Source organism: Myotis nattereri (genome assembly GCF_964212035.1).
Source record: "Myotis nattereri genome assembly, chromosome: 11".
NCBI classification, from domain to species: domain Eukaryota; kingdom Metazoa; phylum Chordata; class Mammalia; order Chiroptera; family Vespertilionidae; genus Myotis; species Myotis nattereri.
In genome coordinates this window covers 55,922,006-55,944,012 of record NC_138086.1, presented here as the reverse complement: position 1 = coordinate 55,944,012, position 22,007 = coordinate 55,922,006, and the positions used below count along the sequence as shown (strand labels likewise).

The following is a 22,007-nucleotide window of genomic DNA, read 5'->3' as shown; positions in this document are numbered from 1 at the left end:
CAACCTATGGATGTTTTCTCTCATCCATGTTTCTATCTCTCTCTCCCTGTCCCTTCCCCTCTCTCTGAAATCAATAAAAATATATCTTAAAAAAAAAATAGTCGAGCTGGTGTGGCTCACTGGTTGAGTGTCAACCAGGAGGTCATGGTTCGATTCCTGGTCAGGGCACATGCCTGGATTGTGGGCTTGACCCCAGTGTGGGGCGTGCAGGAAGCAGATTATCTATAATTTTCTCTCTTCGTTGATGTTTCTATCTATTTCTCCCTCTCCCTTCCTCTCTGAAATCAATAAAAATATATTTAAAAATAAATACATAAAAATAAAGTATTTTTAATAGTTTTTCTTAAAAATATTACAAGCTTCTTGGAAAGCAAATCAGTGCAGAAGTGTATTTAGTGAAAAGTAAAAGTATGATTTGCTTTCTACATTTTAAAAACAGTCTGGGTACTTCCATACCATTCTTTTTTAAACACATATGAGAGAATTTTCATTCAATTTAAAAAAATTACTCTTAAAAATAGTGATATGAATTATCTTTTCCTACTTTGATAAGTTTCTCAATTGTTTACTTAACTTTTACAATAGTTTTTATTTATTCTTATATTTCATACTCTTCTCCCCGTCTCTGTCCTGTGAATAGTAGTTGCCCAATGAGTTGATTTGACACAGACCAAGGGCATGTGGAATTTGAGTGTTAAGATGCCAATTAATTAATGATCAAAAAGGAAGATAAACTGGTGAAGATTATCACTGGGAAAAAAATCTTGATTTACATAACATTGATTTAGATCAGTGGTTCTCAACCTTCCTATTGCTGCGACCCTTTAATACAGTTCCTCATGTTGTGGTGACCCCCAAACATAAAATTACTTTCGTTGCTACTTCATAACTGTAATTTTGCTACTGTTATGAATCATAATGTAAATATCTGATATGCAGGATGTATTTTCATTGTTACAAATTGAACATAATTAAAGCATAGTGATTTATTACAAAAACAACATGTAATTATATATGTGTTTTCCGGTGGTCTTAGGTGACCCCTGTGAAAGGGTCGTTCAACCCCCAGGTTGGCAACCCACAGGTTGAGAACCGATGATTTAGATGATGATTCCAAAGATCTGTGTATTCAATAATACTTACTGTATGTGTCATATGTTATATTTGGTACTAAGAATACACCATTGAACAAAGCATATACAATTTATGTCCTCATGTGACTTAAGGCATATAGTATATGCAGGAAAATAAACAGGCAATTACAATATAATGTGATAAATGAGGATATTGGCAGTGATGAACCATGGAGTCCAGTCTCATTAGGGAAGTGAATATACTAGTAGAAGTGGGTAAAGTAAGGAGAAAGTAGAAGAATCTAGTGCAGGGGTGGGCAACCTTTTTGTGAGTGCGTGCCAAAACCAACAGAATCTCTGACTCAAAATTCTTCTGCATGCCAACCCTAATTTTTTGAGAACATGTTACGCCTACTTGATATCTCTTAAGGTGTACATATGTGAAGAACCTTGAAGAAATAATAAAATTCATTCGAGCGACAAAAGCACAGTATATGACGATGAAAAATACATTTATTTTTTAATGTATACATGTACACTGATAGTGCGACAGAAAACTTTATGACTCCATTTGATATTATCAGTGGGACTTTTTTTTTTTAATATATTTTATTGATTTTTTTACAGAGAGGAAGGGAGAGAGAGAGAGAGAGAGCTAGAAACATCGATGAGAGAGAAATGTCAATCAGCTGCCTCCTGCATACCCCCCACTGGGGATGTGCCCGCAACCGAGGTACATGTCCTTGACCGGAATCGAACCCGGGACCCCTCGGTCTGCAGGCCACCCCTTTATCCACTGAGCCAAACGGGTCAGGGCATCAGTGGGACTTTTGCTGCTGCATCACTGATGACAGAGATTTTACATCAGGTTTATATTTCGTGACCTTCAGAGAGATGCACGAGCTACTACTTTCGTCCGTCAGGCTACTCCTGTTACGAGACTTAACAAACTTCATCACTGAGAACAAAGATTCACAAGCGTATGTGGATGAAACCAAAACACTGGTCGGATCTAGGAAGGCAGGAAGAGTTAAGACAGAGGCATAGAAATTGCTCTTCCCCTCTCTCGTCAATCCATGCCTATGGTCTTTAAGATAACTTATTATGTAAAATTATTTGTTTATCTAAGATGCACCTACACTGAATTTATCTGAAAAATAAAGAAGTCAATATTAAGAAAAAAATTGTAAATGGAAGATTATAAGAGAGGGTTTCGTGTGCCAGCAAAAGTTACTAGTGTGCCATGTTTGGCACGCGTGCCAGGGATTGTCCACCCCTGATCTAGTGTCTACAACTGTGAATGTATATGAAAAATAGAGGCAGTTGGTGTAACTAATGTAGAACTGGAAGATTGTGGCCAGGGAAAAAAGATTTTAATTTTCCAACTTCTCATTCAGAAGAATATAAGGTGGTGATGAAGTTAGAGGGTGGTCTATAGTGCCTAAAGTGGAATTGCATGAAAGATGGTGGAGGCGAAATGCTTTATGATATTATAAATAGACTGTTGGATGTATTACCCTTATATATGTTCAAGTAATTCAAGGTATGTAGTACTCGGGATAGAGAAGAATGTTGTGTGCCACATGTCAAGAGTTTTGAGTCCTTTGGGGTTTTCACAATGACTGCATATTGGAATTACCTGGAGAACTTTACACACTACTAATGCTCCATTCTAACTTTGCTGCACAGTGGGAATTCTAGTGGTTAGCTCCCATCCCCAGCTATTCTGATTTACTTTGTATAGAGTGTAACCTGGGCAGTGGGATTTTAAAATGCTCCCAGGTAGTTCTACTGTGTAGGAATTGCACATGGAGGACTTTTTTACAGGAAACTGGCTGGGAGCTATATTTGGGACTGTGATCCTGCATCATGAAGTTGAGAGGATTGCAGGAGAAGCAGCTTTTACTTAAAGTAAACTGAAAAATTTGAGGATACTAATGTGTTTGTTTTTTATGGAACATAGTAAACCTAGAGGGAAGCTTTGGTAGGGAGGGAAACAGTGGAAAATTAGAGGAGGAAAAACAAGAACAGTATAGTGATTAGAGTACATGAGAAGACTAATAAATTTAGCTCTTGGGGGTGACCAAAGATAACAGGGCATATTAGGTTCAGAGTTAGCCTGGAAAATAGTTTTAGCAATCCCATAGTGGTTGATAGACCTTAATGGGTTGAACTTCATTGAAAGTACTCTTCTCTTTGTTAAGGGATTTGGCTTCAATGTGAAGGTGGTTGGATCTTCAAGACCCATGGACAGGCCCAGAGTTCCAGGCTGAAGTGGTTAGAGGCCCATCTGTTTTGACACCAGCAGGCAGAGACTAGACTCGCAGGGGTGGGCAAACTTTTTGACTCGAGGGCCACAGTGGGTTCTTAAACTGGACGGGAGGGCCGGAACAAAAGCATGGATGGAGTGTTTGTGTGAACTAATATAAATTCAAAGTAAACATCATTACATAACAGGGTACGGTCTTTTTTTTTTTTTTTTTTTAGTTTTATTCATTTCAAACGGGCCGGATCCGGCCCGCGGCTGTAGTTTGCCCACGGCTGGACTAGAGTGTCAAGGCTTGGTCAGTTTAGCATAGCATTGCTCTGCTCACTTTGACATGCTGCTTGTGAGAGTTTGACACTGCTGTACCTAACAAAGCCTTTACTATTTCTTTACTTTTCCACTACATGCTTTTTAGGAACATTTTTAATTCAGTTTCAGATTTCTAAGCTACGACTGATAGGTGTCATTTTTTTTAATGTATAAGAATTGTTATAAATTTAGAAAAGTGAAAAGGGACCTTATATATTACCTAAGCAAACTTATTTATTTATACATTAGAAATTCATGCATAGAGAATCAAAATGAGTTTCACAATGAAACCACTCAGCCTAGATTAGAGTATAAACTGTATCTGAGCCTAGAAATTTATAATTGTTAAACTGATTCAAATTTGTTTTAAGAATAAATTGATTAACTCATTTTATTAATTTGACATGTAACTCAATTTTTTTGAACTTATAAACTTGGAAAATGAGAAGAACATCAGACATCACTCAACAATGTACAACAAATTTAATTTTCTTTTAAAATTAAAACAAGGTATTTGAAGTATAATACTATCTTCAAGAGCTACCTTAGTTATGCAAATAAGCTTTGAAATCACCTTTGAATGAAGAATTAAAAATTTTTCAATATATTTTTGGTCAGGATAAATAAATAGTTAAGTAGTAAATTTGGTAACAGCTTAATATAGAAATACAAATTATATGCTAAGTGGAAAATAAGACTTTTGCATGATTAAAGTATATCTTGTTAACTAGTAATTAAAACCCACTGCTTTTACTAAGCAAATATATGCTATTTTTTTTCAAGTATTTTTTATTGATTTCAGAGAGGAAGGGAAAGAGAGATAGAAACATCAATTATGAGAAAGAATCATCGATCCGCTGCCTCCTGCATGTTCCCCACTGGGGATCGAGCCCGCAACCCAGGCACTGGCCCTTGCCTTGACTGGAATCAAACTTGGGACCCTTCAGTCTGCTGATGCTCTATCCACTGAGCCAAACCAGCCAGGGCAAAGCTCTTATACTTTTTAAAATTTGTATGCAGTGGCCTTATTTCATGTGTTTGAATTACGAAACTAAAGGTAACTTTTCTAGGCTCTGACACCAAGTAGATGAAGCCTATGATGGGTCATGGGGATTTAGGCTATATCAAAAGGGTGCTTTAAAAAAAATTTGTCTATCGATCTATCTATCTATCTATCTATCTATCTATCTATCTATCTATTTGAGAGAGAGTAAGGGAGAGAGCATTGGGGAGACGGAGGGAGGGAGGGGGAGAGAGAGAGACAGACATCAATTTGTTGTTCTACCCTTTTATGCATTCATTGGTTGATTCTTGTATGTACCCTGACTGGAGATCAAACCCGAAACCTTGGCACATCCAGACAACACTCAAATCAACTGGTTTACCTAGCCAGGGCCAGCGTACTTTTAACAGCTGGGTTAAGACCTGCATTTTTGTATGTATCTTAATTTCTCGTCAAGCTAGGAATAATAATAGTAATTAGCCTAACATTGATCATTGCATCATGGACTCGTTTACTCCCCACAACAACCACATGACAGAGGTGAGCAAATCATACAGTGGCTACACGGCTAATAAATAAATATCAGAGGTGAGATTTGCACTCTGATAACTCTAACTCCAGAGTCCATGCTTTTTGAGCACTATGCTATACTAACTTTATTTCTTAAGTTTTGAGAAGTAAATGAGAATAGGATATGTAGTTTGCCCACGGCTGATCTAGAACACCTGCCAGTGTGGATATTTCAGTATTAAGTATTATATTTAGAGAAGAAAATGGTAATCTATCAAGAATTACTTTAATGTAAATCATTGTAATGTAGATTTATTCCTGTTTTGGTTGGGTTTTTTTTGGCTTTCATTTTAAGTCCGCTCCTGGAGTAATACCTGTTTGAATTTGTAAAAGGTTTCTGATATAGTACCAAATTGTCCTAAATTTTATCCTGTATTATCTGAGGAAATAATTATAACTTAAGCTTTTTAAATGGTATTAATACAAATGTTTTTTTTTTTAAATATACTTTTATTGATTTCAGAGAGGAAGGGAGAGGGAGAGATAGATAGAAACATCAATAATGACAGAGAATCATTGATAGGCTGCCTCCTGCATGCCCCTTACTGGGGATTGAGCCCACAACCAGGCATGTGCCCTTGACTGGCATTGAACCCAGGACCCTTTAGTCTGAAGGCCAACACTCTTATCTACTGAGCCAAACCAGGCAAGCATTTAAATAAATGAGGCATGCACCTGCTGGCCACGAGTTTGACATGCTTGGGGGCAAGGCAAATGTTTTTCTTAATCTCACCAAATAAGATTATAATTTCAGGCAATTATATATATGCTAGAGGCCTGGTGCATGAAATTCGTGCACGGGGGTAGGGGGTCCTTCAGCCCAGCCTGCACCCTCTCCAATCTGGGACCCCTCGGGGGGTGTCGACTGTCGGTTTAGGCCCAATCCTTCAGGTATTGCCCCTAACTTGCCCCCCTGTGGGCCTGAAAAGAGTTTGCCCCTACCTTGCCCCCCTGCCAGCCTGATCGCCCCTAACTTGCCCCCTTGCCGGCCTGATCGCCCCTAACTTGCTCCACTGCTGGCCTGATCACCCCTAACCACCTCTGCCTCGCCCCCGGCCTAAGCCGCAGTCTGGCCTCTCTTTGTAGAAGGCGACCTGGCCAATCGGGAAGGCACCGCTGCCCCCATCACCCCGCTGCTGCTGCCACTGCTGGCCACCATGGCTGCCTGAGCCCAGGCCCTCGCAGCTGCTGTGGCTGCCTAAGCTGCGGCCTACCTCTCCTTTGTCCAGATGGATGCCCGGATGGACGTCTGGAAGATGTCTGCTCTAATTAGCATATTACCCTTTTATTAGTATAGATATACTATATATTCGGCTGGTGCACGAATTCATGCATGGGTGGGGTCCCTCGGCCTGGCCCGGTGATCAGGGCCAATCGAGACCAGTCAGCTGCGGGGAGAGGACTGTGAGAGCGCACTGACCAGCAGGGTGCAGCTTCTGCATTGAGCATCTGTTCCCTGGTGGTCAGTGCGTTGTCATAGTGACTGGTAAACCGGTCATAACAGTCACTTAGGCTTTTATATATATAGACTAGAGGCCCGGTGCACAAAAATTTGTGCACTCGGGGGGGAGAGGGGGTCCCTCAGCCGGGCCTGTGCCCTCTCGCAGTCTGGGACCCCTCGGGAGATAACGACCTGCTGGCTTAGGCCTGCTCCCGGGTGGCAGAGGGCAGGCCCAATCCCTAGGTGCAGCCCCTGGTCGGGCTCAGAGCAGGGCCGATTGGGTAGTTGGGGTGCCGCCCCCTGTCATGAACAGAGCAGGGTGGATCGGGAGGTTGCGATGCCACCCCTAGTCACGCTTAGGGTAGGGCCGATTGGGGGGTTGGGGCACCGCCCCCTGTCACACTCAAGGCAAGGTCAATAGGGAGGTTGCGGCGCCACCCCCTGTCATACACAGAGCAGGGCTGATCAGGGGGTTGGGGCGCTGCCCCCTATCATGCACAGAGCAGGGCCCATCAGGGGGGTTGGTGCTCCGTACCCTTTCACACACAGAGCAGGGCCGATCAGTGGGTTGAGGAGCTCCCCTCTGTCACGCACAGAGCAGGGCCGATCAGGGGGTTGAGGAGCTCCCCCGTCACGCACAGAGCAGGGCCCATCAGGGGGTTGGGGAGCTCCCCCCTGTCATGCACAGAGCAGGGCCCATCAGGGGGTTGGGGAGCTCCCCCCTGTCACGCACAGAGCAGGGCCGATCAGGGGGTTGAGGAGCTCCCCCCTGTCACTCACAGAGCAGGGCCGATAGGGGAGTTGGGGCACCGCCCCCTGTCACACACAGAGCAAGGGGGATCAGGGGGGTGGGGTGCTGCCACTGTCACACTCAGGGCAGGGCCGATGGTGGTGGTTGGGGCGCCGCACCCTGTCACACACAGAGCCGCAGGACAATCAGGGGGTTGGGGAGCTCCCCCCTGTCACGCACAGAGCAGGGCTGATCAGGGGGTTGAGGAGCTCTCCCCTGTCACGAACAGAGCAGGGCGGATAGGGAGGTTGTGGCCCCACCCCCTGTCACACACAGAGCCACAGGGCAATCAGGGCGTTTGGTCGCTGCCCCCTGTCACGCTGATCCCGGTGCTGGGCGGTATATTACCCTTTTACTATATAGGATAGAAGCCTGGTGCACGGGTTGGGGCCGGCTGGTTTGCCCTGAAGGGTGTCCTGGATCAGGATGGGGGTCCTGCTTGGGTGCCTGGCCAGCCTGGGTGAGGGGCTGAGGGCTGTTTTCAGGCTGGCGGGTGACTGAAGCTCCCAACCTGTCCATTTTTCCTTTTTTTTTTTTTTTTTTTATTCCCAGCGTTAGCTCTGAGGCTTGGCTCCAGCTATGAGACCTCCGCTGCTGAAAGCAGGTTTCTGGCCTTTGTTTACCTTCTGTGTTTGAAACAATGTTGCGGTCCTGCTGGCTGAAGCCCGGGTTTTGTTTAGCTTCGATATTTGTTACAGTGTTGCTTAGAATGCAGCTGAGAGGCCCGCAAGGCAGGCGGGGAAGCTTGGCTTCCTCCATCACTGAAGCAAGCAAGCCTCCCTGTTCGGGTCAGCTGCCTGGCTGCTGGCCGCCATCTTGGCTGCCAGTTAATTTGCATATCGCCCTGATTAGCCAGTCGGAAGGGTAGCGGTCGTACGCTAATTACCATGTTTCTCTTTTATTAGATAGGATAGGTGGGAACACTAAGAATAACATAAAGCTTTCTTATTTTTGAACAGTTCCCTATTCTGATGTTTCAATGAGCAGGTTACCTGATTAAATGAGCACCACACTTGCTTGATTGGAATTGTTTAATTTTATTAGTCTCTAGAATATGAAAATTTCTTTCAAACTTACTTAAGGAAAGGGTTGTTTCAAGATTTAAAAGAAATGTGACTGTAGTGTCTGTTTTGTTTACTGTTAAATCACTACCATGGTAGGTATTTACAAATATTTGTTCAGCGAATGAATAAGAGTTTGTTTTTGGTGAATTTGCCACTGTTTTCAAGTGCATAACATACTTATAAGATTCTGAAAAGGAATTTTTAGACAGTTGAGCATCTCCATATTAACTAATTGTTGCATTAAATAATCTTCCCCGCATTAACTTAATTGTGGTTCTTTTTTGATAAGTTTTTTAATTGTGGAAGATATGATTCAAATAGAAGAACAAAACATTTATGTAGTTTAACCAGTTAACTGCCATAAGCGTCTATAGATGCAAGAGGCAAAACTTATTTAATTAAATTCAAAATATCATGGCAGTTAACTGGTTAAAAAGCAAGCACTTGGTTAAGAAGCAGAATACTATGAGTATTTGAAAAGCCCCCAGGTGTTGTCCTCCCATTGCAAGCGCTCTTCCTTTATCCCCAGATAGCCACTTTGCTTGGTTTTATTTTGAAGACCTTTGAATATATCAAAATTTATCCTTAATTAGTTAATTTTGAGAAACGGACTAGCAAGCATAAATCTTAACTGTAAAGAAAGAGTAATATTGCTACTATGAGATGAAGTCTCACTGAAGGAGGTAGGTGAATAGTCTCATTTCTGATTTCTTGAGAGTTGACAAGAACTCTTTTCAGGGAAGTCCATGGATAAGACTTTGAGTGAATCCTGGAAAATAGCATCTGTTTCCCATAGTTGGACATCTGGCAGTACTGTGGTACCAGTACTACATAGAAAAAGTAAAAAAAACAAAAACAAAAAACACTGAGTGACATAAATGGAAAAATAGGAAGAATCAATATTATAATTTCTCTTTAAATCCTGTCTAAGATTTCTGTTCATGTATCATCTAATCTTTGAGAGCTTCTTAGATCAACCAGATAAAATTGCTTTATTTTTCACTATAATGCTTATTCCCATCTAATAGAAATATATAGTTATTTACTTATTTGTCTTTTTTCCCTTTCTGGTGTGTAAACTTAAAAAGATATGTATATATCCTACACCCAGAGTGGAGGATGGCAGAGCCCTAACTGTCCCAACCCACTTCTGCCTCCATTCCCTTTTTCCAGAAGATTGGGGGGAAAAACACATCAAAATGATATGCCTGTGAAGAAAGTGCAACATGTTTAGAAACACTGGTAAGAAAAGCTTTGAAAAACACCATCAAGGGGATCCCACTATAAGGTAATCAGATTCCCCTTTTCTGGAACTCCTGTAGCACAAAGGAGGTCACTTTCTGTTTCCCTTTCTAACAGAACAGACTTCTGGATTAGGCATTTTGGCTGCATATGGACTAATAATTGCAAGACCACAACACAGGGCCCAATTCCAGCTACAAAATTACTCAGTGCCAATGAATGATGTGATGGTACCTTATAATCCTCCAGGAAAATTTTTCCATCTAACCCCAGAGGTGGGAGATGCAGGTCTAGGACATATCCAGGCCCAGACCAAATGGCAGTGCTTGGACTGCAACCAAGTAATCACTGCAAAGTAGTTCCAAGTAGCAAGAAATTACATCCAGATTCTCATGGAGACTACTGTAGGATATAGAGTAGGAGCATGAGAGCAGTCAAACCTCGTGTAAATAATGTTGCTTTGCTTTTTAAAAAAATTAATGAGGGTCTGCTCATCTTTCTCCCCTTATTGAATGTAGACTTACAGGATATGTTTTATGCACTGGTTTCCCCAGCACATAGGAAGCATTCAATGATTGTGAATGAATGAATGAAAATGAATAAATAAATACTTGTACAACTGTCCTTTCTCTCATAATTCACAGCACTTACTGTCTATTCCATAGTTTTTTGGTCATTAATTTTGTTCAGTTTAGCATCTTATAATGCTTTGTATTATTTTCTTTTGGTTCAGTGTCTAATTGTTTCATTCCTATAAGACAGTCTTCTCTGTGCTCCTTGATGGAAAGAGACAAATGCTTCCCTGTATACCTCACAGTGCAAGGCAGATGGATATAACTTGTTGAATTGAATACATGTATTTATTCATAATGACTTAAATTGCTAAAGTCCAGTTTGCCTTCAACAAAAGTATTTTTATTGGATTCTAAATGAAATAGGGTTTTTTTGTTGTTTTTTAAATTATGGATAAATTTTGGAGATGTTTTGTTGCGCTCATGATAAATTTTGCTAAGTGGAAGTTGGAAGTTTAGTGATTATAATTTTACAAATTTCTACACACAGTTTTAATTGAAAATAGCACAATTTTCAGTGAGATACTGATTTCTTACCTGGAAATGTTAATTTAAAAAATAAGTTATACTATAGTTATATTTCAACTTAGCTTTGAAATGAAGCATTGAAAATAAGCACAAATTTAGTCTACATTTTACATATGCTTTTGCATATATAAATACACAAATGTTTTTATAAATACTTTATCATTTCTCATTCCAGCATATTATTTAACAATGTGTATAACTATTTATTTTTGCACCTTTACATTTTCACCAGATTTTAAAAAATCATTACTGATGTTCTATGAATAAATCTCTTCCTACATTCAGGTTTTGTATATCATTTCTTGGAGATAAATTTCCAACAGTGTACTTAACACTTTCAAAAGTAAATATTTTAACAGTAATTAAAACAGTACTATAAATGTACAAAAGGAGAAATTTAAAACTATATAAAAGTTTTGTTGGTTCCTTTATAATTCATATTTATTTTTCAAAACTTTTTTTTTTTTTTTGCTTTATTTCAGACCAGTCTGTCCATATGGGGATGGGGAAGCCTTGGCGTTGTCCTTTCTCTGATAACCTTTGGACCCTTTGTAATATTTTATTTGGCATTTTATATCCTCTGCTTTGTGGGTGGGTAAGTATAATCAGTGATAATTTTGCAATTCATATGTCATGTTCTGTTTTTCAAAATTGAAAAAAATAACCAAGAGAAATGGAAGTATAGTTTATTATGAATGCTATTTTTACAAATTGTTTTTACCAAAGTTTAAAAATAAAATTGACACACTTATAGAAATAAAATGGTAATGGTCATTATTTGTGCCAGAAATATGGTTAGTCATCTTCAAAAATAAAATAGTTGATACAAACTTCTTTGTGATAAAGGAAAATTTTTACGATTTTTAAAAATTCCTTTTGGTTTTATTACTCCTTTAAGGTTGAAATTACTTTATTATAATAGTAACAAGATAAGTTATATGGATAACACATCAAGTTTTACATGGAGATAGTGTGTTATTGATTAGACTTCTAACAATGTTAATTGTTTTGTTAAGAAAATTCAACCGGGGCGGGGGGGGCGGGGGGGGGGGGGGGAGAAGGACACATGTAAAAAAAAAAAAAGAAAATTCAAACACCTGAATTTGCAGTTTTTTCCTTCATGGTTATTTGGTTTGCAGTTTATACTTTTTACCTTGCCTTGATAAACCTTTACAAGAGAGGTTTCAGTCATGATTTTGTATAGCTTCCCATGCAGAATATTTGATATCAGACATGTAAGAGAGTGTATAGATGAGAGATTCTTATTTTAGGTATTCTAATCAGCTTAGCTGAAATGTGCATTTTGTTGTTAACACATATGTGTGTGTGTGTGTGTGTATATATATGTACACATATATATATACACACACACATATATATATAGATGATACATTTCTGTAATTGTGAAATAAATACCTATGAGTTCTTTTAAAATATATTTTGAGAATTCCCAGGTTTAACGGACTTCACTGAATTGAATAGCATATATAAACCGTGGCCTGAAAGAATGTATAAGACACTAAAGGGGTGGCTTCTGAATATATCAACTACCTATTACCTCTTTCACGATATGGGTTTGAAAGTAATGCATAGCCATTTTTATAGGGAGTGCATTGACTGTTGAACAAGTGAGAATTAAAGGACTATTCATACAATTAATTTTTATTTTAGTTTTAGTATTTTTATTAGAATTGCTTAGATACTATAACTGTGTATTGAACAATTAAGAAATAAGTGATAGGAATCAGATAAATGGAGTCCTGAATATCTTTACTGACTATAAAGATGATTGAAGACTATAGATCTGTAGCCATTTGGCTTCTAAATTACATTCCTTAATCGTAAGCTAAGGCCAGAGCTGCATGGTTGCACCTTTCCCGTGTAGGGTTATAACTGATTTTACGTATTGGAAAGGAGATTGTCTTGAGGTATTTCTTTGAAAGAATAGATTTCTTCTATTTCACTAATTGAATAAGCGCTTGGCAAAAGTGAAGGAGAAGGATTTTCCAATACTTCAGAGAAGAAGGAAATTTTAGGTTTATAGAGGAAGGTAGGATCCCTAGGAACCCTTGGAAGATGGAGAGGTGGAGAATTACTTCTTTTTGACTAAACTATTTTACATAAAATTTAGGAAAGAGAAAAGGGTGATGAGTGCATTCATTTTAAAGTCACGGGAGCCTCTGCTGTTTCCTCTTTGCATCTGCTAATTTTTTAAGGAATAATTTTCAAAAACATTTTTGGATACTTGTAAAGTATGTAAACATCCTATATAATAAAAGCTTAATATGCAAATTGACCAAATGGTGGAACAACTGGTCACTATGATGTACACTTACCACCAGGGGCAGACGCTCAACACAGGAGCTGCCTTCAGCCTGCAGTCCCCAGGCCAGCCAAGGCGGGTGCCAGCAGGGGCTTCCCCCCCCTCCCCCCCCCCCCCCCCGATCGCCCTGCCAGTCGCCTTGCAGAGGGAGGCGACTGGTGGCAGTGGTGGGGGGCAGGGCTAGCAAGTAGGTGGTGCCAGGTTGGCCAAGGTGGATGCCAGCAGGGGCCCCCCAATTGCCCTGTCTGTTGCCCCACAGATTGGCCCTGATGACTGGCCAGGCCTAGGGACCCTACCTGTGCATGAATTTTGTGCACTGGGCCTCTAGTTTTTAGATAAGATGGGACATTGGAAAGTGTGGGAGAGCCACTAAAAACTCTCTAGATAATATTAAGTCACATGGTAGGGTGTGAAATTTCAAGTTCATGCTGTTACATAAATTGATGTTCTGTTCCAGATCCCAGTGAAACTCACTGCCACAATAGGGGACTTTTACTTACATATTAGCAATCCTCTCAGAAGGAGATTAGTTAACTATGCACTTCTAGGTTATTCAGTTATGGGCACTGGGTACCATAATTCCTGAAGGAAGTCTTTCTTATTTTGGCAGTAGTTATGAAGAATATTGTCTCTTCTTTAACTTAGTATAGTTTAATGGCTATGAATTTTAAAAGCAAAAATATGCTTTCAAATAACAATCTCAAGTAAAAACATTTCATATAATTAAAATAATTTCTTAATTTTAGTAGGTTTATTGTGTAAGTTTTTAAAAATACGTTTTTGTTCTTTTTTTACTTAAAATGCAAACTTGAGAGGAATTAATACATTTTTCTGTGAAAACCACTATTTTATTTTTTGCTAAAAGCACTTAAGTTTTTAAGTTCTGCAGTTTATTTATAATGTTGTTGAAAATGTATATATTTTGCATATAGTTAGAGCTAATCCCTTATTTTCTAGTTATAAGAATACTTTTGGAAAGAAAAGCACTGATGAATTTGTTTTGTTTTTGATTGTTACTTTGGCATACCATTTATACTGTATTATAGGTTATTTAATGGCATTCTATTATGTTTGTTTGGTTATGCAATCATTTGTTCTACCTGTTTTTACTTAACCTCAGTGCTAAAGCTATTAGGTTCTTTGTAAGATCAGACTTTGCTTTAGCCTACTTCCCTAATTTCATACTCTGGGCAAAGGTTTATATTTTATTAGTCTGTTCCAAGATGATGTTTTTAGAAGTACATTGTTTACTTTATATAGTGTCTGTAACTGTGCTTATAACCAGGTAAAACTGAAATACAGAGCCAATGTGAGTCTTAATATTAACATCAGTTACAACACAGATGAAATTTACTGGTAATTCTGAGACCAGCCTTTTAAAATGAAACAAAAACAGAATTGATGACAAAAGCTGATGTTATTTTATTTATGCTTTCCACTTTCCCCCCCGCTTTTGTGATGCCAGTACTGAAGCGCAGTGAAGTGGCAGGTAGCCACAAAAAGCAGAGAGCCTTGAGAATCTTCAGTAGTTGAATCTGCCTATATATGATTTTTCACTGTTCCCTTCTTGTCCCTACAATCTTTGAATCACTGTAAGATTATTGTATGATTATTACAAAATTAAAATTCAGTTTTCTTTCTGATGGAATTTCTGTCTACTTAGTAGTGCTTAGAGTTAATTGGTAAATTTTAAATATAGAAAATATTGATAGCAGTTAGTCAATACTTGAGTTTAACTTGAGTTTAATTTTCCTTTATTAATTCCAGGCTTATTTAAATAAATAATAAATTGGGTCACTATTTTACATGTAGCCTTTGTGTTTTAGTCATACTGACAAGTTATTAAATCTCATGTTAATTAGCAATACAACGAGGTGTTTTAACTATAGATTTAGATCTCATTTGTTTTTGTCTTTGGTTATTAGCTAGCCTACTTATTTAATGAGGGCTGATTTTCCTACAGTTTGAAAATGTTGCCTGAGATTTTTTTATTTTTTTATTCTGGATGAAAACTTGGAAAGGCATTATTGTGTAAATTTACAAATGTTGATAGTTAATTTAAGTCTCAGAGCATAGCAAAATCTGTCAATTCCTTGCCTTGTCAAAGTCACAAACTGATATTTTAGTGAATGATAACCTATTAAATCTGAAAAAATAGATGTGTTAGAGTATAGTAAAATTTTGTTTTCATATCTATAATTAAATTTTTTTCAGGGGTTTTGTGGTTACTCTTCTGTTTGGAAAAACAAACTCAGAGAAGTACCTAGAGCAGTGTGAACACTCATTTCTTCCTCCAACATCAACTGGAATTCCTAAGGTAAATAGTGTAAAGGAATGTGAAACCTCAGTCCTCTTCTACATAATGATAACTACAAATGTGATCATCCATTTATGGCTTAGCAGATTTTTCTATAATTCATTCATATTCATTATAAATTTATGGGAGACTTTCTGATTGTGCCTAGAAAAATGCATTTTAACAAGTTACCTTTTAAACTTTGTCAGATGTTAAAAGTGCGAATATAAATTTTGGGGAAAAACAGAAAATTGGAGTGTTTTCTTCTATCCTTTAACTAGACTTTAAAAGTATCACATATATGATTTGTGTCAATGAATATAATGTTTTGAATGAAATAAATAACAAAGGAACCAGAGGGAGAAAAGGTATACTTTTTATTTAACTCACTTGAAAACTGTAGCTTGCAATTAGGCTATGCATTATTTATAATTTTAATAAGTTAGGGCCAATTTTATATCATCTTGAATGTTCTTTTTTAAATTCTTTTTTCAATCCTATATAATGAAAGCCTAATATGCTAAGTGTCTAGTCATTCGGTTGTCTGTTCAACCAATCAAAGCATAATATGCTAATGATATGCTAGGGCCGCTCAACCACTCGCTATGATGTGCACTGACCACCAGGGGGCAGACAGTTGACCAGTCGCTATGATGTGCACTGACCACCAGGGGGCAGACACTCTGACCAGTAGGTTAGCTTGCTGCTGGGGTCCAGCTGATTGGAACTAAGCAAGACAGGCCAGACACGTTCTGGAGCCCTCCTGTAGTCCCTCCCCGGCTGGCCAACCTCCCACGTCCCTCCCCGGCCCCGATTGTGCACTGGTGGGGTCCCTCAGCCTGGCCTGTGCCCTCTCGCAATCTGGGATGCCTCGGGGGATGTCAGAGAGCCAGTTTCGGCCCAATACCTCAGGCCGGGCCAAGGGACCCCACTCGTGCACAAATTCGTGTACTAGGCCTCTAGTGTCATATAAATAAAATTGGAATTGAGTAAGATAGATAGGCTTCAGTTTTGCATTGTCTCAATTTTTATTGTAGGATGGGGATAGTTTCACCTTTTATAAAGAGAGACAATTTGTCTGGAGCTGCTGCTAGGAATTTAACTTTCAATTATTATTTTGTTCAATTTGTGCTAAGGTGTAGGAGATGCAGAGAAAGTAATATATAAAGTATTATTTTACATTACTGAAATAACCCTATCCCACTGATTTTCATATTAATAATTTTTTCTAATACTGTAACTTTTAAAATAATCTGAAACTTTTTTGTCCTTCTTTATGACTCCTTTTAATGTGTTCTTTGAGTTTGCTCATAAATCTTTCTGAGGAAATGAACCTTTTCTTTTTTTGAATCAATTCTCAGCCATTTGTAGTTTCCATTCATTTGAGTGATAAATAGAAGATGGGAATATTTTATAATTAAGATCCCAGCCTTGGCCCCTGTGGTTGGGCATCATTCCAAGCACTGAAAGGTTGATTCAATCCCCTGTCAGGTCACATGCCAAGGTTGCAGGCTCCATTACCTCTGGGGGGTGTGCTGGAGGCAGCCAATTGATATTTCCTTCTCACATTGATGTTTCTCTCTCTCCCTCCCTTTCCCTTCAACTCTCTAAAAGTCAATTAAAAAGTAAGATCCCAAACAGTAATATATCATAGTCAAGACTGGTATTCATAATATATTTTAGTAGATGGTCTAAAAAATAGTGATTTTGATTTGCTTTTTCTAAAATGCTTTATAAGCATGTTTTATGAGAAATTCTTAGAGGTTTTATAAACATGAACCATATGTTTTATATGTATAAATATATATATATATATATATAAAAGCCTAAGCAAACAAACCACCATTCGACCAGTTGCTATGACGTGCACTGACCACCAGAGGGCAGATGCTCAACACAGGATCTCACCCTGGTGGTCAGTGCACTCCCACAGCCAACCTCCTGTGGCCGGCCATCGTTCCGCGGTCCCTCCCCCTGGTAGCCGACCCCAATCTCAGGTTAGGCCAAAGGATCCCACCCGTGCACGAATTTATGCACTGGGCCTCTAGTAAATATATATAAGTAGGCTTTGGTTTTTATTTTTAATTGAAGAGTGAACCACTACTTTTCATCTTGTTTCCAGACAACTGATCTTTCTGAAGACGACAGAGAAATGAACAAATTAATTTTCTTTAGTTGTTAAAAAATCATCCCTAAGTAAAATTAACTTAATGGATATTGTTGCCAACTATTTTGGGCTGGGAGGGGAAAAAGGGAAGAGGAAAATTAATAATTTAACTCAGTTAAACTAACTTATGGTTTAAAGTTTCATTGAAATATGTCAACATTATCTCTGTATATTTTCAGTTTTCTCAAATTCTAAATAATGTTTTCAGATTTTATTACATTTTTGAAATTAAGAGTAGAATTTTATTTTTGGTTAGTAGTTTTGCTAACTTGAGAAGTAGTGTTTGGTTTTTACTAGAGTATCAAGAAATGAGGTTATTTATGTACTTGAAGATAATGACAGGAAAGTTACAATGAATATTCAGTTAGAAGTAAACCACAGAGATTTTAAATCAAGAAACTATGCAGTAAGATGTGATGGTTTCCTTTAAGTGTTTAGAAGAAATGAAACGTGAAGCCGGGACTATAAAGATCGATAGAAGATTAACTGGTGCCAATATAATTGATGAACCTCTCCAGCAAGTGAGTTTCAGTATGTGGTATTTGAATTCCATATATTGTGTGCTAGGTGTATTTCTTTTGAAAATAATTTTGCTATTTATGTAACATGCTAGAAATATAATTTTACCCTTGGTTCTAAATTTAAAGATGCTGCCTTATTTATGAACTAATTTATAATGAGCTACTGTATTTAATAGTAAGCCTTTTGATTGATTTTGCATTTAGAAAAAAAGTTTTTACTGACATATTTGATAATGTTTTTAGTTATTTTATAGTTAAAGTATAATCTTTAGCTAGTGAACAAACTTAGTGCTTTGGTAAATCAGACATAATTCCCTACTAGTTTTATTACTTGGTAAAGTGCATATACTTTCTTCAATTCAACAACATTCAAAAGATAGAATTAAGCACTGACTGGTTTGGCTCAGTGGATAGAGCATTGGCCTGCGGACTGAAGTGTCACAGGTTCGATTCCGGTCAAGGGCATGTGCCTCTGTTGCAGGCTCAGTCCCCAACCCTGGCTGGGGCCTGTGCGGGAGGCAACCAATCGATGTGTGTGTCTCTCATCAATATTTCTGTCTTTCCTTCTCTCATCCATTCTCTCTAAAAATCCATGGGAAAATATCCTCAGGTGAGGATTAACAAAGACAAACAAACAATAAACAAATAAAGGTGATTAAATGTTTTTAAAAAAAGTTAGAATTAAAAATATTCTCCTCCCCAAATATTTTTCATTGATTTTTTTAAAATTACATGATTATTATAAGTAATGTGTATCTTAAAATTCTAACAGTCATTTGATAGATAAACCCATGTTTAGTTTATCTGAATTACAAAAATGTTATAAATTAAGTGGTATTATGTGCTATTTATTGGCTAACTTAATACTGCTGGCAGTATAGAAGGTGTTAGAATTAAGTGAACTATGTCATTTTTGTAATTTGAAAGGAATCTGAAGATATAATCTTGGAAAAATTGTGGGGTTTTTTTGGAGAATTAGGGTCCATTGGCATTACTTTTCATCTTATTAAATCAAACTGCTTAAAACTCTTCATTATATAATAACATTGAAAGTTTACTTTTTTGCAGGCACCGTCTTTGTGAATTTGGAGTGGGCTTTGCCATAGATAGCTAATTAAAAAAAAATTGGGAAGCTAATGAATTGGGATACCAAAATAATTTTAAAATTTTGGAAATAGTTTTTGGCATATTGATGCTTTTAAAATAAAAGCAGTTATTTACCACCACAATTTAGTGTATAGAGAATAATTATCAATTGGCAAATAATCCTTTAGGTTTTAGTTTGCCTGTTACTTTTAAAATCCTAAATAGTTGTATTTTCCCCCCAATATTCTTGTTTTAGGTTATCCAGTTTTCCTTGAGGGATTATGTCCAGTATTGGTATTATACACTAAGTGATGATGAATCTTTTCTTCTTGAAATTAGACAGACTCTTCAAAATGCACTCATTCAGTTTGCTACTAGGTAAGGTCACTGCTTTTTTTTTTTTTTTTTTTTTTTTTTCTGAAAAATTTATATTGTTCGTACCAATAGTGAAATAACTTAAGTAGGAGGGGAAACTTAATTATAGTTGACCCTTTAATAGCTTGGGGGTTAGGCATGCTGACTCCTGCACAATTGAAAATTCACATGTGACTTGACTCCCCCAACCTGTAAGCCTTACCAAGAACAAGCAGTCAATTGACACATGTTTTGTTTGTTATATATTACTAGTGGCCCAGTGCATGAAATTCGTGCGTGGGGTGGGGGGGTGTTCCTCAGCCCGGCTTGCACCCTCTCCAATCTGGGATCCCTCTCGCAATCCGGGACTGCTGGCTTCTAACCATTCATCTGCCTGATTGCCCCTAACCACTCTGCATGCCGGCTTGCTTGCCTCTGACTGCCCCCCCCCCCGCCTGCTCGCTTGCCCCAACTTTCCCCCTGCTAGCCTGCTCGCCCTCACCTGCCCTCCCCGCTGGCCTGCTCGTCCCCAACTACCCCCTGCCGGTCTCCTCACCCCCAGTTGCCCCCCTGCTGGCCTGATCGCCCCCAACTGACCACTGATGGCCTGCTCACCCCAACTGCCCCCCTGCCAGCCTGATCACCCATAATTGCCCTCCCCTCTTGGCCCCTAATCACCTCTACCTTGGCCCGCCACCATGGCTTTGTCCAGATGAACATCCGGAAGGTCTCCTGGAAGGTCTCCCAGTCTAATTAGCATATTACCCTTTTATTAGTATAAATAGAGGCCTGCTGCATGGATGGGGGCCAGCTGGTTTGCCCTGAAGGGTGTCCCAGATCAGGGTGGGGGTTCCGTTAGGCAGTGGCATGGCCTGGGCGAGGGGCCTGTGGTGGTTTGCAGGACAGCCATGCCCCCATTGGGGTGGGGGTCCCCACTGGGGACACGTGGCCAGCCTGGGTGAGGGGTTGAGGGCTGATTTCAAGCTGGCCATGCCCCCCATCGGGGACCCTCACCCCATGGGGGCGTGGCCAGCCTGGGTGAGGGGCTGAGGGTCGTGTGCAGGCCCCTCCTTCAGTGGCTGGCCCAGGCTACCCAAGCCTCCTGTGCGCTCAGGCTGGCTCCGTGGCCGCCGCCCACAAGCCCCTCCTTCAGCGGCCAGCCAGGGCAGACAGGAAGCTTGGGTTGCCAGGGGCAACCCAAGCCTCCAGCCCACTCCGGCTGGCTCCGTGGCCACCACCATCTTTGTCTTGCTAATTTGCATATTCCCTCCTGATTGGCTGTGGGCATTGTGGGGGTACAGTAAATTTACATATTTATCTGTTATTGTAGATATTTTTATAATAAAACTATAGAAAAGAGATGTTATTAAGAAAATCATAATACAGAGAAAATATATTATTAGTACTATACAGTTTTTTAAAAAATCTGCATATCAGTAGGCTTGTGCAATTCAAACCCATGTTGTTTAAGGGTCCACTATATTAAAAGGTAAGTTGAAAAGTAGATTATAGATAACTTGGATTATAGAATTAGAACCCTAAAAACCTTTAAATTATTCCTTTAAATTTAATCTTTACATTTACAGAATGTTTATTTTGATTAAGCCCTGTTCTCTTAGTCTCTAGGTCTGTTTCTTCCTGGGGTCCAGTCATGTTTCAAAGTCTTTCAACCCCCTTATTGATAATTTGTTCCTCCTTACCCAGATACTCTGTTTTATTTGAGTGCTGAGGAAATTAGTTTTTCTTACTTTTGGTATATACCTAATGGAAGTCCTCTTAATGAAAGAAGAAACCAAAAGAACGTAAGTTATTGGAGACTATTCAGTTTATTATTTGTTTATAGGAGAGAAGTGTGTTTTGGTGATTTTGCTTTAAGATACAGCCACTTGTATAGTATCTCCCATATAACAAAATATTTTGGTTTATATCCTTGTACTTGATTCTTTGAGGGGGCCATTTCATACCCAGAAATTACTTATTTTTGAAAGAAAGGATTTGTTTTTCTTTGAGTTTACAGTCTTTTTATTTTTTTATTTTTATCAAAGATTTTGCTTCCCAATACACATAAAGATTTTCTTACTAACCAGTATCATCAAGGCCTTAGGCTGCATGTCATGGCCATGAGTACACTCAAATCTGAAAGTTATTTTCTAGCCAATCCTTCTTTTTCTCACTTAGATTCTTGAAATACATTCTTCTATTCTTCTATGCTATCAAGCTAAATAATTGGGCGATTACAGGCTAAGAGCCAGATTTCTTCCATCCTAGATTGATCTGAATTTATCTTTTGCTTTTTCATTGGCCTTAAGCTTTGGGCAAATTAATCAGCTTCTTATAAGCCGTGGTTTTGTCTTCTAAAAGACTGATAATAACTACTTTAGAGGCTATTTTCAGGCTAAAAA

At 38.8% G+C, this 22,007-nt stretch overlaps 1 protein-coding gene across 3 annotated transcripts in view; it reads left to right on the top strand.

The window, feature by feature from the left end:
• Window positions 1-22,007, top strand: part of SNX13 (sorting nexin 13) — a 102,172-nt gene that overhangs the window by 9,981 nt on the left and 70,184 nt on the right. For 2 of the 3 annotated variants that reach the window (XR_013996567.1, XM_081101884.1), the window contains exons 2-5: window positions 11,341-11,453; window positions 15,396-15,498; window positions 18,076-18,165; window positions 19,508-19,629. Coding sequence is in view for 2 of the 3 variants with exons in the window: in XM_081101884.1 (XP_080958010.1) it covers window positions 11,341-11,453; window positions 15,396-15,498; window positions 18,076-18,165; window positions 19,508-19,629 (428 nt within the window). In the remaining variant the exon portion in view is untranslated. Of the gene's footprint in view, window positions 1-11,340; window positions 11,454-15,395; window positions 15,499-18,075; window positions 18,166-19,453; window positions 19,630-22,007 lie in introns of those variants that run through there. The other variant, XM_081101885.1, reaches the window with a different exon arrangement.